General features: G+C 33.5%; 1 protein-coding gene across 1 annotated transcript in view; it reads right to left on the reverse strand.

Annotated features, from left to right (window-relative positions):
- Nucleotides 1–15708, reverse strand: part of LOC150109886 (uncharacterized) — a 226230-nt gene that overhangs the window by 199030 nt on the left and 11492 nt on the right. The window contains exon 3 of the mRNA XM_090396448.1: nucleotides 11263–11650. Within this exon, the coding sequence (XP_090252574.1) occupies nucleotides 11263–11650 (388 nt within the window). The remainder of the gene's footprint in view (nucleotides 1–11262; nucleotides 11651–15708) is intronic.

Here is a 15708-nt window from a genome sequence, read left to right on the forward strand (position 1 = left end):
ATTGCTGTTACCCTCCTGCCATGATCAGAGCTTTAATAATAGCTCAATAATCTTATCCCTACACTGTCCACTACAGATAACGGGGAATATGAAAAGCATTCTTGCTTCGCCCCTTTAAGCCAGTCCTTATAAGGACTATAAGTAGCAAAATGCAATAGAAATTTAGCGATGTTCGTGCATTCAGCATATGCTAGTTAATAGTTAATATACTGTATACATAAACATTAATTTTCAGCCACAATTAAAACATTAATTTTCAGACAAATTATGTTGAAGTGACATGTAGGTGGTATAGATGGCGCCAGGAATCTCACCTGTCTAACCTCATTATTATTGTTTCTATTATTCTTGAAATGCGATCAACTAGGAGTTACGGGTAATGTGCTAAACAGTGATGATTAGGAAGTTAAAATGTGTTCGTCGACTGAATATTAATTAAAACTTAACCTAATTGATCATTGAACTGATGGAAGCAATATTTCATATTCATTATAAGTGTACGTGATATATTAATAGCTAATAGTTGTAAAGGTGTCAGTTAAATTAATTGTATCTTTTATATGTGTTTGACAAAATATTAAATGAATTACTGTAATGAATTGTAAATGGAACCATGTGAATAATAGAGTTCCGATATGAAAGTTAAGTATATTGCTTTAAATATTTATTTATAGTACAGTATCCATTGCAGTTTATCAGGTTTTTTTTTTAATTATTTATTTACAGCTACAGTGTATCGGTTATCAACAATATAAAAAGCTGTAGATATTGTAGGAATTATTATTTAGCAATTCAAATTATTTTAATCTTTGGAAATTTATTACATATTTTTATATTTTGCCACCAAAATGTTCCTTTATTTTTTTTTTTTTTTATTATTTTCCTTCTTTATTATTCTTGCATGGAGTGTGGACATTTTTATATTTTTTAATTTTTATTTATTTATTTATTTCTCAAAAGTAGCACATTTTTATATTAAATCCATTTCCATTACAAATGGAAATATATACAGTAGAAATGAGATGGCGCTAATGTCTCCTGATATATCTGCTTTTATATTTCTTTACGTAATTGGAAAAAATCGCATAGTAATTTAAAAGATATACAAACATGTTTATGGAAAATGCAAAATTAAAACAGGAAACAAAAAAAAAGTTAAATGTGTTGGCGATGTTTATTACTGTTATCTGCCATTTTTTTTTAAAGTCTCAACTTACTGATCTTTATCGACTTTGAATTAAGTTCACTTCTGCATTAAACTTTTTTCTCCTCTCTCTATCTTTATGTTCATTTACTTAATTATTACTCAGAAAAACTAAATGAGCTACTCACTGTTTTAATGCACACTCTACACCAGTACAAATACATTTTCAAAGCTTTCGTTTTGCAAACTCAGTGTCTTTTTTTTTTCTTTTTTCTTTTTTTTTTTTTGTTCTCATTGCTAAAGATAATTTTCTTTTGTCATAAATCAGATATGAAATTATGAATGATGTAATCAAAGGTGTTCATAAAACTGTTCTGTTCGAAAATTAAATTTAAAAACATAAAATAGTGCAATGTGCTTTGAAAACGTAATATAAGCAGTTTGTGTGTGTGTGTGTGTGTGTGTGTGTGTGTGTGTGTGTGTGTGTGTGTGTGTGTGTGTGTGTGTGTGTGTGTGTGTGTGTGTGTGTGTGTGTGTGTGTGTGTGTGTGCGTGCGTGCGCGCGTGCGTGCGTGCGTGCGTTCTCAGGCAGGTTTATCTGTTTGGAAAGACATATGATATTATGATTATGATATTTGGCTATTGGCATGATTTGGGAAAATCGAATGCTCCCAAATAATGAACATTAAAAAAAATAAGAAAAGAAAAAAGAAACGAAAAGGAGCTGGCTAGACCATTTAGCATTTACTAACTTTTTGAAGATTTCAGGCAGCCAGCTTCCATCCTCAGCCACCGCTGACAGCTGGTCGAAGGTTATCGATAGTTTTCATACGTATTCGAAGAAGAGAGTACAGCTGATCATTGCCGACATCTAGGTTCCTAACCAACATTATATATTATGAGTTCTAAGGACGATTTTTCAGAGTTGTTGGGTTAAACACCTTTTACAGGCGAAAAAAACAGCTATTACCTGTCCCAGTCAACTAACTCGTGAACCAGCTGAAAAGATATAAGCTTAGCTGTAATATCCATCGATGTTTCTCAACTTCGTCTGGTTAGTTTAAGTAACTTGCAAGTTCAATACGTGTATATTTGAATCGATGTTTGTGCAGGTTTTTAATGAACATAAATTTCATTAACTGGTGTAAGATGATTACACCAGTTTGCTAGACGTTCTAAAACGATTTGAAAAGTTTCTTATTTGGTTTTTAGAACAAAATTTCCAGATTTTGTAAAAAAATAAATAAAGATGTAAAAAATTAACAAAGAATTAAAAAAATACTTCTTTACAATACAATTCAACACAGGCTTTCGTTATTAGTAGTCACATAAAATAAAGACTGTTAGCACCGCCAAGTGCCTGCATGCAACACTTAAACTGCTATCTCATTTTGGGATTAGCTTAGCTCCTGAAAATTTCCCAAAATGATTTACTTTGACTAATTGTATCAAACATTAAACCAGCCTAATATAATGAGATTTTGCATTCTTGTCTCACATCCCTCTTCACCACATTCTTACATAATGTTATTCCAGGGGTGGCGTCACCTCACGCCTTCTACTACTTTGACTGGAATAATGACACTGATTTTTTTTACTGAACACGTACCGGGATTTTCTTTATTTAAATAAAGAACTTTCAATGCAGTTTCAACTGATTTGCTTGCTATTTGTCTTCCTATTATTATTATTATTATTATTGTTGTTGTTGTTGTTGTTGTTACACCCTCCATGGAGTCGACAAACTCATCGTGGGAAGTTCATTCAACTGACAACATACTTATCATATCGAAAATCCTTAACGATCCTTGTATTTAACAACTGGTAATGCATTCCATTCGCTGGCAATTCTCCATGTAAAACATTTACTCCTCACACCTCCTCTTCACCACACACTTACATAACTTCCACGGATGATCTCCGGTTTTTCCCTTCTTGCCTTCTACTTCTTTATAATCCACTCTGGATTAATCCGCTAAAATCCTCTCACTACCTTAAATGTCTCCATCATATCACCTCTTTTCTTCCTATCCACCAAACTCTGAAATTCACATTTCTTCAATCTTTCTCCATAGCCAGAATTCCAAAGTCTTGATATTGTCTTAGTCGCTCCTCTCTAGACCTTCTCCAATGCCTCCACATCATAATGAAAACCACGTGACCAAATTTGAGCACAACAGTTCAAGTGTGGTCTGACCAGTAGCGAGACACTTCCTTATCCCTACGTGTTAGACTATTTCTTATCATAGCATCACTAAGATGTGCAGCCTTTGCAACACTAGCAATATGCTCTCTAAACTTCAGTCTACCTGTCAACCATCACTCCCAAATCTCTAATCTCATCCACTTCCTGCAGTACGGTACCGTCAATATAGTACACAGCGTTATATTTCTGCACTCCAAAATGCAACACCTTGCACTACCCCACTCCTTTGTCCAAGTCAAAAGTCTATTCAAATCTTCCTGAATGGAATTAACATTAGCAGTGCTACTTATAATTCTCCCCAACTCATCAGTAAACAACTGAAGATCCCCCAGTCAATCCACATGATATATCGTTTACAAACAAGTTAAGCAGCAGGGGTCCAAGAACATAACCCTGGGGAACGCCAATGGTTACCCTCCTTTTTTTTGAGATACTGCTGTCATACACAGCCTGCTGGTATTATTTCATTCAGAGAGCCATTCTCCGATCCACGTGACCAATATCTCTGCAGCTTGTACACCAACTTATCATGTAGTAATCTATGAAACGTTTTTACAAAGTCTAACACACTCATTACCTTATCATAAAATGCAATTAAATTGCTAAACAAGACCTATCCCTTACAGATCCATGCTGACCATCATAAAAATGTCACATCTATTCTATTCCTAACCAATCTTCCATCTTGATTACAACTGCAGTTATACATACCGGTCTGTAACCAGTTCTGTCCTAGAACCATGCTTGTGGAGTGGTACTATTTGCCTTCTTTCCACTCCTTAGGAACCCTACCCACTGCAAAACTTTTATTAAATGACCAGGTCAAGGGCATAGCTAACTGTAGTGCTCATTCGTTAAGAATAAGTGGTGATATGTCATCCGTTCCCACAGCCATATTAACATCCAACCGAGCTAACATCTGACACACCTCTTATTCTTTCACTTCCAATTCTCCTAATACTTACCTCTCTTCTCTATATTGTCGGATCATTTATACCAGTATGATATATGCTGATAAAGTGCTCGTTCAAAAATTCCACTATATCCTTTGCAGATGTTAGTCTGCTGCCATGACTATCCACCAATGTCAGCCTGCCATAATTATTCTTGCTCTTGCTTGCAATGTTGTGGAAAAATTCCCTTGAGTTAACCTTGGCTTGACCAGCCAATCTCCTCTCATACTGCACCATTTCTTTCTTTACCATGCTCGTCACCTTTCTAGCTTGCACTGTATTGATTTCATGCATAACTCTCAGTTATGCAGTCATACATTGCTTTTGTCAGATACTGCCTTGTGAGGTTTCATGCATTTGTTGACATCGTTTTTCGCTCAGCTCATCTACCTAACGCATTGATGCTAACTGACTGCAGAGCTTAGCGTAATCACCCGCTTTATACTTCCATATATATATCCATTTATGGCAGTAATTGCCTATATATAATTTAGTAGTATTTCAGATGTCGAAAGCTTCCAAAATCCATCAAGTATTTACACCTACAAAGCATCGAGATTAGTTTGAGGGTATTTTTAGTATGAATGAGCAATGTGAATTATGAACGTTAATTTATGTCTTTGTCAGAACTCTAACCTTATTCATTGGAGCATATATTTACCCTAATAGGGGCATATATATTTATATTTTCCAAAAGTTTTGAACATATAGTATAGTACATATAAATATTATAAGAACTTTAAAATAGTTTTTAGAAAAATTAAATAATTCATCCAATTTTTATTTTTGAAAATCATTCCAACACCCTTTAAAAATTTGCAAAGCATTTTTTGAATATAAAAGTCATTTCGAACAACGCTCACATTAAAGCGCGTATTTTGATAGGAAGTACGTAAGAATGGCTGATATTTTCAAAATTCTACATTTCTCTAAACTTCCTTTAAACAATATTTGTTACGAATTAAATTTGTTTAGACAACGTGAATTACCAATTAAATCTCCCGAATATGTAAGGCATATAATTTAAGCAAAGCGAAGTTCGCTAACAGCTTGTAACTTAACTCCCTGAATTTTCACTTATTAGAGCAAATGAGAGGCAGTTTAATAGCTAAAACATTAAAGATAATCAATAATTATTATTCTCTGGTTGGCTCTTCTCTAATAAGAACTGAAGTGCACAACTCTTTTAATAGCAAATTGAATCTCCCCCCATAATCAGAAATAATATACTGGGTTTTGGGGAGACAGTGTAGCGGGAAGGGTGTTATTAACATATCTTTTATTTGGACAATGTTCATTAATTGGATTTAATTTCTGATGTAGGAAGAAGTTCACGCTAATTAAACAAAATAAAAAAGCAAGCAAGTAAGATAGACACCTTTCGAGGATCGGATCAACTGTAATTACATGGTAGATGGTATCCTATTACCTTTAACGGATCCTGCTCTGCTAACCATTTAATTTGGTCTCTCCAGGGAAGCGTTTTCTAAGCATTTGAGGTCTCGTATTAAATACAGCTGGGAATGTATTGAAGCCGTTTCAAAAGAATACGTGAAATTTCGTCTCGTCTTTTCTTCTTTTGTAACATAAACATAAATACTTGTCCGCTGGCGCTTGCTATCAATGATGCATTGTTTATATGGTTATTTATTATTATTATTATTATTTTATTTTTTATTTTTTATTTTTTTGCTTTTCTACAGCAAATGTAGGATTATTTAACCGTTAACTCATAGATGGCGTTCGTATCTTTTGTTCGGAGCTGTATACAGTTCTATATTCGTGTGAAAGAAGTATACAAATGATATATACAAGCAGATGGTGAATGCAAGTTCGTTGCTTCACCAGTAGATGACGCAGAGTTTTGATGTCTCTTCGTTTTGGCATCATAAAAGAAAAAGGAGTGTCCAGCCAGATTCTGAGTTGTATTATTTCTATGTGAAGAGTGAAATATTCTTCACTAGGATATACGGCAATTTTAAAAGGAATATTACACTATATCTTTAATTTATAGTCAATTACGTTATACTCAATGAACACGAAATCACACTCTACATGCTCATTGAGAATTTTTATTTTTATATATTTTTTTCAGCTGGTTATTTCTTAGCATCTTAAAATTCATATAAATGCCAGTAAGAAAATATTATGTAGTTCTTCGCATACATTATTTTTCTCAGTGACTATTTATTCAAGAAAAAATGCTGAAAATTGATCTAGGTACTCTCTCTCTCTCTCTCTCTCTCTCTCTCTCTCTCTCTCTCTCTCTCTCTCTCTCTCTCTCTCTCTCTCTCTCTCTCTCTCTCACACACACACACACACACACACACACAATATTAATTAGAACAATTGAAGTGCTACTAAGACGCTATAATCAGCGTTTACATTTGTGTGTGCCAGTATGGCTAGTATAGGTTAGAGCGTATATGATTATTAATATTTGAAATTATGAGTTAATATCTGAGTGAGTTGGCACTGCAGATTCGCTAGTTATGCTGCTTCTTCCAGCAATTGCTGTCACTTTGATAGATTCCATATTAACCTGTGAGCCCACCTGTGTACACAACACATGAACTCTCTTCCGTTAATAAGAGGATAGACTATCATTGGTCGAGGTCGCGATTAATGAGGAATAAATCAATTAGTGTAATGACAGCTTCTATCTGCTAACACTCTACGATGAATTACAAGAATCCTCTTTGGGATAACGCAGTTTTTCCCCCAAAATCAATATAAATTTAAGGTATAATTCTGTAACCTTTGATGTCGTCTTCAGAGTTGACAGAACAAACAGTCCCAATTCTTTAGTATACAAAATCTACCAGGTCTGTTCAAATATTATTGACTTTGAAGTTAAGAAAACGTATTTATAACTACTGGTTATTAATCTGCTTTGCATGTCTGGATTTCTTAGCGCAGGCGCAGTAAATTCATCTATCAGTTTACGCTCTCTAAAAGTTTCATCGTCGTAATGTGTGTTTGTGTCAATATCATTGTAGGTTTTTGGTTTCAACTCTCCTTTTGATTAGCAAAGACACACAAAAAGGAGTCATATCTGTGACTAATCCCATTAATGAAGCAATGTGTTTAGTCAAAAATTCCATCACTACTATAATACATACTAAGGAGCAGGTGCATTGTAATGGTGGTTTTTGCTAGATGTCCATTTCGAAGAAATACTAAATTTCAATGATGTAACAACATTTTTAGTTAAAAATACAGACCTACAGTTGTGTTATGGAATATATATATATATATATATTCCATAACACACACACATATATATATATATATATATATATATATACAGTATATACAGTATATATATATATATATATATATATATATATATATATATATATATATATATATATATATATATATATATATATATATATATATATTTATATATATAATTATATATTTTATATATATAAAATATTCTTATACTAATGTATGTGACCTTATATATATATAAGGTCACATACTTTAGTATAAGAATCGTGTAACAAAGTGATGGTGACTGGCGCAGTAATGGCTTGTATAAAAGTATGTTTAAGAACTAACTGTATTCAAAAATAATTGCAAAAGTACAAAAATCAAGTTTGAGACTAATTAATGATAATTAAAATACAATATAAAACTAATGTTATATTTTCTTGTCATGTTTTAATTCAAATTTGGGGATAGTGGTACCTTCTGATTTTAAACTTTATATTCTTTCCATATGAGCATTGGCCATGTTGATAATCCCTTGTCATTTTAAGATTTATTAAAGAGGTCAAAGTCACAGGTCATCGAAAATAAGTGATGCCTTCTTGCTCGAGATATATAAAACACACTTAGTGGACCACACACACACACACACACACTGGCATGTTTGGCATTGTTACAATCTTGCATGAAGTCAGTGTTAAACCATGCGTTCTAGTTCTAGTTTTATAAAGATTGTTGGTCTATAGAGCATTCGTAGCTCAGCTGGTATATACGTTTATGAAGTAAGGGACCTTTATCAGGTGTTTTAAAATCAAGTGGTGAGTCAGCTAGTCTCATACGCGGGTGGAAGGTTTTTCGACCCTCAAAACAAGCATTTGTGTGTCCAGTGAACGCACAACTCTATAGGCATAAATAATTATCCTTAGGGGATCGTAGCATAGGAGTGCGCTGGCTGCATTAATTCGCTTTGATCCTGAATCAGGGAATTCTGCCTGCCCTAAGGGATAGATGGGTTGAAAAAGAAGAAACGTTGTTCTAGACCAGTAATTTCCGACCTTTTTTTCATAATACGGCACACCTAGACTAATTATTAAAATTCTGCGCACACTAAAAATATATTCTTTTAATTTTTTTTGATAATCTGGCAAAAAATAGACATAATTTTGATTGGTTTACACACACAAGAAGATGGAAGACCAGACACTAATAAATAAATGTGCAAATCACGACATTATTTCTTTTAATTAATTTGTTTTCATAAAAATCGCGGCACACCGGTTGAAAATCGTTGTTCTAGACCCGTGTCATTATTTGAACGCTACATTGGCCGCAAATGTCGATGTCCTTTTGACTTATTTAAAGCATACCAGTGCTGCCATCTACATCGCAGTCTTAATATCCATATTTGTTGTTTTGCTTCGAAGATAAACTTGAACTTTCTTTATCCAGTTTAATCATTTTATTGCTAATTTAGTGCCGATGTTCGTTTCTACATAAAGAAACCTCATTTCACTCTATTTTAGCACTGTATGACGTAATTAACTTCGTCATACGTTCATTTCGTGACCTATTCTTTTCCTTTTTAAGACAACCACAATACTTACTACCTTTGCATTGTTAAACTTACAGTTAAAAACGAGGAATCTCTCACTGTTATTAACAGCGTAAGAATATGCATGAAATGGATATTAAATCGTAAGCTATAGCGTTAAAAAAATTGTTTTTTTTTTTCCTCGCTTCCTTATGCGCTATATTTCTTTTCTTCTTTAATCAATATATTTCTGTGTTGATTTGTTTTGTTGATCTTCCACCTTTCTGAGTGCTTTCGTGTAAACGACTGTTTGAAGAAAACCGGAATCATTCTTCGTGTGCTCCTTTTATATTCGGAGTTAAATTCATTGATATTCAATGGTGAAGCAGCTGTTAATGACACTTATAATCCGGTAAGAGTCGCTGAGGATAATTTATTCATGACGTCATCGCTACGCATTAATATAAATTTAAACTCAAATCATGTCAGCAGGCTTTCAAACTTTAAAAATCACCCTTCCATTAGTCTTAAAGAAATCTGATACTTTCAGAGTTTTTTTTGATGAAAAATGAAGCATTTACTTTATCTCTCTGTAAATAATTAGCTTTTTTTAATCCGCCGAATATGGCAGCAATGATTTATTTTTACTTCGGATAGCAGTTCTTCGATTATCTTTATTAATGCTTTTATAGTGGAAAGCTTACGATTAGTTTTTCTGTCTCGAACATAAGGACCGAATACCTCTCTCTTTCTAACTATATGTTAATGATGTTTTTCAAATAACCAGAGCAGTCACCGCCAGAGAAACTAACCAATATTTTACGCTGTGGCATATATCAGAGTCTTCCGAGGATATTTTTTTCCCCTTTCTTATTAATTACTATAGTCTACACTAGATGGCGGTACGTGACACGTCATCAATCAGATGGAATTTATTTCTGGACAGTACAGACGTTGACTTGTGGTTCACTAGGTATAGGACCACTGTTCATAATTGGAATCATAGACTATAGGAAGGGGTGGAACAAAAGTAGATGTGCAATTTGGTAACGGGGAATTAATATCTAGAAAAAATAAGTAAACATTCAATTGTCTAAAATTAATATCAAACAATATTTTAACTAATATTCTCTATTAGCTTCTTTGTTCAACAGATGATTTCATTATATTGATTATCAACATATGGCTCTCCAACAATTAAACTGCATTAATGTTCTTTCTGAACAGCAGATGCACAACAATTACTGGATCTGCTCATCATTGTTGATTTCTCTTTTTGCAGTCAACACATGGCAGATTCTCTTATAACAATATAAAAGGTGATTACAGACGGATATTAATATTACAGCGTACACAAAAGTGATATTATCCTTCATTAATATTTCTAATCAATAGAAATATTCCAACGAAGTATATTACAAGAAATATGGGCAAAAATAATGATGCTGTCGCAAATAGAGTGTACTTGCGTGATACTATCAAGAAATATCACGTCAATACTCTATTCGATTACTAGATGGCGCTTCAACAAAAGTATTAGAAAATATGTCACTAATATAAAATTATAGAAGAAAACCAAAAATCTCAAATTAGCACTCTCTTTTCTCATGTAAAGAAAATAGATGGTGTCGATCAGTGCATGGTATTATTCAATTATCTAAATATAGCTGATAAACGCAGTATTCTTCTGTGTTTTGCTGAAAAAAAATAACATCATTTCCCCCCCTACACACACACACCCCTTACACGCACACACCCTGATTTGACACGCGTAATTCGATGATCTTTTATTAATGATTCTGTTGATCGATAGATGGCGAAGTAAAATATGATTATAATTTTGTCAAGAATATAAAACGAACATATAACAAAAAATATTATGCTGTAGTTGTCTCTCTGATTGACAGATGGCGCTCCATCTCTTGTAATAGATTTATGTAATAGATTAATAGATTTCATATAATTAATAGCATCGCGACCAGTGATAGAATACCTGACTTTAATTCTCTTATTGATTAACAGATGGCGCTTTAACAATTAAATTTACTTAAAAATTATGATTTAGCCAAATATATAAAAAGCGATTGAATATCAAGAAACATCATGTATTAGTATTCCCGGTGACCGACAGATGGCACTCTCGTGGCACAGTTATTTTAATTTCCTCCTACCCGCCATAGTGGTCTTATATTAACATAATAAATTCATATTACCCGAAATTGTTTTGACGGTCACATCCACTTGTACTTGATCCCATCTTTTAGGGGAACCTCCGTCTTCGGCAAGCAATTTGAACGTCAATTTGGGTTGCGAGGCATTAAGCGGTCGACCTAACGTCATCTCTCCCGACTTTTCGTCCAGGGTAAAGTATTTACTGCAGCTGTCGTCTTCCATCCGATAGTAAACCTCGGCGTTATACGACATGGGGTCGTCATCGTGAGCCAGCACTTTGAGAACTGGTGTTCCGATAGCAGCCCTGACGTGCAGCTCGGCGCGGTAAATTTCTTGAGCAAACTGGGGAGCAAATTCGTTGTATTCCGTCACCTTAATCTGTAGTTGCGTCAATTTGGTTTCTCCATGGCTTATAGCGACGGCGATGACCTGAAAAAGCAAACAAAACACGAGGATGAATTACAAGGCTCGCAGTATCTCAAATAACGATGTTAGCCTGGCTAATTTTTGCAACTAAATAGCTTTAGTTTTGCGCTTACTTAACTAGCTTTATATTTATGAAAAGGCTGCTTGAAATGTTCATATGTTAACTAAAACCGTTTTCATTGTTAGCTTCTGTTGGCCGTTACCATAACAACTACTTTATTATTATTTTATTTTTTTTTTCTCGTGTTGGTTTCATTTGCTTTTATTTATGTCGATTCTTAAATGTCTCTCTGCTAGTGGAACATTATCTCGACCACCTAATCCTTTCTCGTGACTTATACATCTGTTTCGCGTCTATTCGCGTCATTCTTGCAATTTGCTAAGTCAGCTATTGATCTTCTTTAATTACTCTGATCGTTCTCTTTCGTAATTAACTAATTTTTATTACGATGGGTTTATAAAAGCGTTTTTGTGTGTGTGTGTGTGTGTGTGTGTGTGTGTGTGTGTGTGTGTGTGTGTTCGTTTGCACGACTGTGATGTCATAATGATGTTAGAAAGCCATTATCTGATATTAAAATTAACACTAATGAATCATTAAAAGGTGAAAAATTCATAGGCGATTAATTAATTGAATTTTAAGTTCTGGATATTGTAACTTTTTTCTTCTTTTTTTTTAATTTCCTTGTTACAACAAAAACATTAAGCCTTTATCGCTAGATGGCACTTGGTCCAATTTGCTCTGGCCGTTACTAGATTCTAAAAGACAGATTAGTAGGAAAAATAAAATAAAAAAATACATTTAAAAAATGCTCGTTTCTGTTAACTTTCATGACAACACTCTTTTTAAATTAAATGATGAAATGCATAATATAAAAATAATTTATTTATAATAAATTTAATAATATATTTAATAATGGGATATATCGTTCATATGCAATAATTCGATTAATGCGTTCTTTAAAACCGCATTAATCGAATACAATGGAAAAAAGTATAATTTGTTCCTCAGATTTCTTTTTTGACCCTTAATTTTTTTTATAAAAGAATTAGGGTATGTTTCAGGGCCTAGTTAAAGGAAAACCATGAAGCTGAAAGTGAATAAAACATATTCAGAATATAAATTTATTATTCTGCTTCTTAACAAAGAATTGAGCTACGTAGTTTGGCGGGCATTCTGTTTCCTTTTTTTTTTTTTTTTTTCATACAACTAACGATATGGCTCTATTGCCTCTTCTGCAAATTTTACTGGTTCTTTCCTCACAAGGGTCAACCTCTAAGCATTGCTGCTTAAAAACTTCGATTGTACAAAAACTATTTTCAAATTGTTTCTGTAAAACCTCTTTGGACTTGTCAGTGATTAATTTTCTTCATATTCTTCAGGATCTTCTTGCTGTGCATCTAAATTTAGCAGGTGGGAATCACTCAACTTCTCAGAATGGGATTTAATTAACTTAGATTCATTTGAAAAGCCTCTAAAATCATTTGCACAATGTGGAAGAATGTACTTCCAAACGGCTCGCAGATTGCTAGCAGTAATTTCATTCGACTTTGCGACTTTATAACCAGGCTGAGATTTCTTTGATTTGGCTAGAATAGTCTTGGAAGGCATTCGCTTCCAAAAAAAAGGCCGGTTTCATCGACATTAAATATTTGTTGATCACAATAGTCCCCGTCTTATACAATTTTCTTCAAAATCTCTGGATATCTCCTTATCTGCACTTGCAGTTTCGCCTGTGATTACAAAATTATGTAGGCTATTTCTCTTTTTGAAACCCTCAAATCACGCAGCACTAACGTGGAATTCTTCTTTTCCACCATTGATAGCCCTTTCTTTCCAGGTTACAAAGAGACGATGCTTTTGATTTAATAAGGCCAGTGTTTAAGGGGATCCGTTTTTGGTTACAACTTCGACCCATGTAAACAGATGTCTCTCTAATTCAATCTTTATAATACTTTGATTTCGAGTGCATGCATGATGAACTTGAAGCAGCCTTACCTTTCTCTTTGTATTCAGCAGTTGATTCACCCATTTTTGTGTTCTTGTTCTATCTTTGCTCTGGACTCGCCTTGTTCATTTTTCTTTTATTATTTCAAGTTTTTCTTCCTATCAGATTACTTTTCGAATCATTTTCACACTTCTGTTTTTTTTCTCGCTAATTCTTTTACTCATGATTAAAGTTTAGGAAAATAATTTAAAATAAAAAAAGTAAGGAAAACAATTGCACGAGATATGATCAGCAAAATTCTATGTAAAGCAGACGACATAAATTTTGGCGGTAAATTTGGAACATAGTGTACATTGAAATAGTGTAGTATGCCCTTAAAAAACAACTTTGTAGAATGTTTCAAATCGGTAATAACTCAATTATTTCATCCTGGTGAGTGATTTTATAAATAGTTAGTCATAAAAAATGTATAGATCGAAAATTTTTTAAATCTGTAACATCTATTTTTAAGATGCATGTAGGCGTACTAATCGAATTTGGGTATCGAAAAAAAAATTACGCACTAATCGAAAACGCATTAATTGGGGCGGAGGGGCGCATTAATCGAGGGATTGCTGTATAATTTGAATATTTATAAGGTATGACCCTCATTCAGGCCAAACATCAGTTAATTACAAGAATAAAAAAAATTAAAATTAAAAAAAAACTAATAGCAATTTATTTTTCATTAAATCCAGAAAGATAATTTTAGGTGGAAGATGACTATTTCCCCGTTATTGGAAACCTGAAAGAGCTGTAAAAAGTTCAATAGTTGGTTTTTTCTAGAGAGAAAGAGAGTTTCAGTATTATTTTTAGAAAATCAACTTAAATATTTTAAAAAATAATTTCAAAAAAATTTAGTTTACCACAATAATATTTTAATATGTAATCTGGAACAAATGTTTCAATATGCGATCTAGAATAACACTTTTTTTTGGGGGGGGGGGGTTGGACTGAGTCCTTGACTCTTTACCCTTTCATCTGATTGAAGAAAATATGTGGATGGGGTGTTATTTAGCTATAAGCTTTGGTCACGGCCCTGGGTAACGGCAATGGCCGAGCTCAGTTAAAACTTCATTGGCTATAGCAGGGCTGTCCTAAACATAGCCCGCAGGCAGCATGCGGCCCGCCTGTGGGTTTTGATTTCCACGAGCGAAAAAATAAAATAATAATTTGAATCGAATGCGTATTAGATATTTTAATTCTATCACTAATCGATACCCTTAATGTTGGTTATTTTATTTGGTGTTTTTCCATCACTGTATACCACGTGTTTTTCCAAATATTATGTGTCAAAGAAGCGTCCTTACAGTGTTTTGTTCTAACGCGCATGCTCCTGGCTCTGACGGGGAACGTGAGCCCGCAATTAGTGTTGTTCGTTTGTTCAGCTATCGACGTTGTGTCGCTGCTGCTCACTAAATTACTAGATACGCATTGGATACGACCCTCGGATATTTTTTTTTTTTTTTTTTTTTGTTAATGTGGCCCTCGGATTACCCAAGGTTGGACAGCCCTGGGCTACACATTGCCATCCGTTACCCTGGATGTGTTCTCCATCCATTCCTTTCTAGAATAGAAATAGTATAATATATAAGTCTTTTTTTTTTTTTTTTTTGCTAGATGGGCGAAGCAAGAATGGTTTTCATCTTCCCCGTTATCTGTAGAGGACAATGCAAGGATAGGTGTTATTGAGTTATATATATTGAGTTATATATATATATATATATATATATATATATATATATATATATATATATATATATATATATATATATATATATATATAAAGCTCTGATCATGGCAGGGAGGTAACAGCAATAGCCGAGCCTCAGTTAAAACTTCATTGGCTACAGCATTGCCACCCATTACCCATTTTAGTCGCCTCGTACGATATGCATGGGCTGTAGTGGAGCTATTCTTATCCCGGCCACCACGGGGAATAAATACAAATAAATTAAAATACTACATACTTTTTATATAAAAAGTCTATGAATAACAAAAAGGTGTAATCATTAAATTTCTTAGATTTCTCAAAATTTTGTTAATTATTAGGAAGCTTTAAAATATAACGTTTAG

Source organism: Typopeltis vanoorti, chromosome 1 (genome assembly GCF_054136105.1).
Source record: "Typopeltis vanoorti isolate ZY-2024b chromosome 1, IOZ_Tvanoo_1.0, whole genome shotgun sequence".
NCBI classification, from domain to species: Eukaryota; Metazoa; Arthropoda; class Arachnida; order Uropygi; family Thelyphonidae; genus Typopeltis; species Typopeltis vanoorti.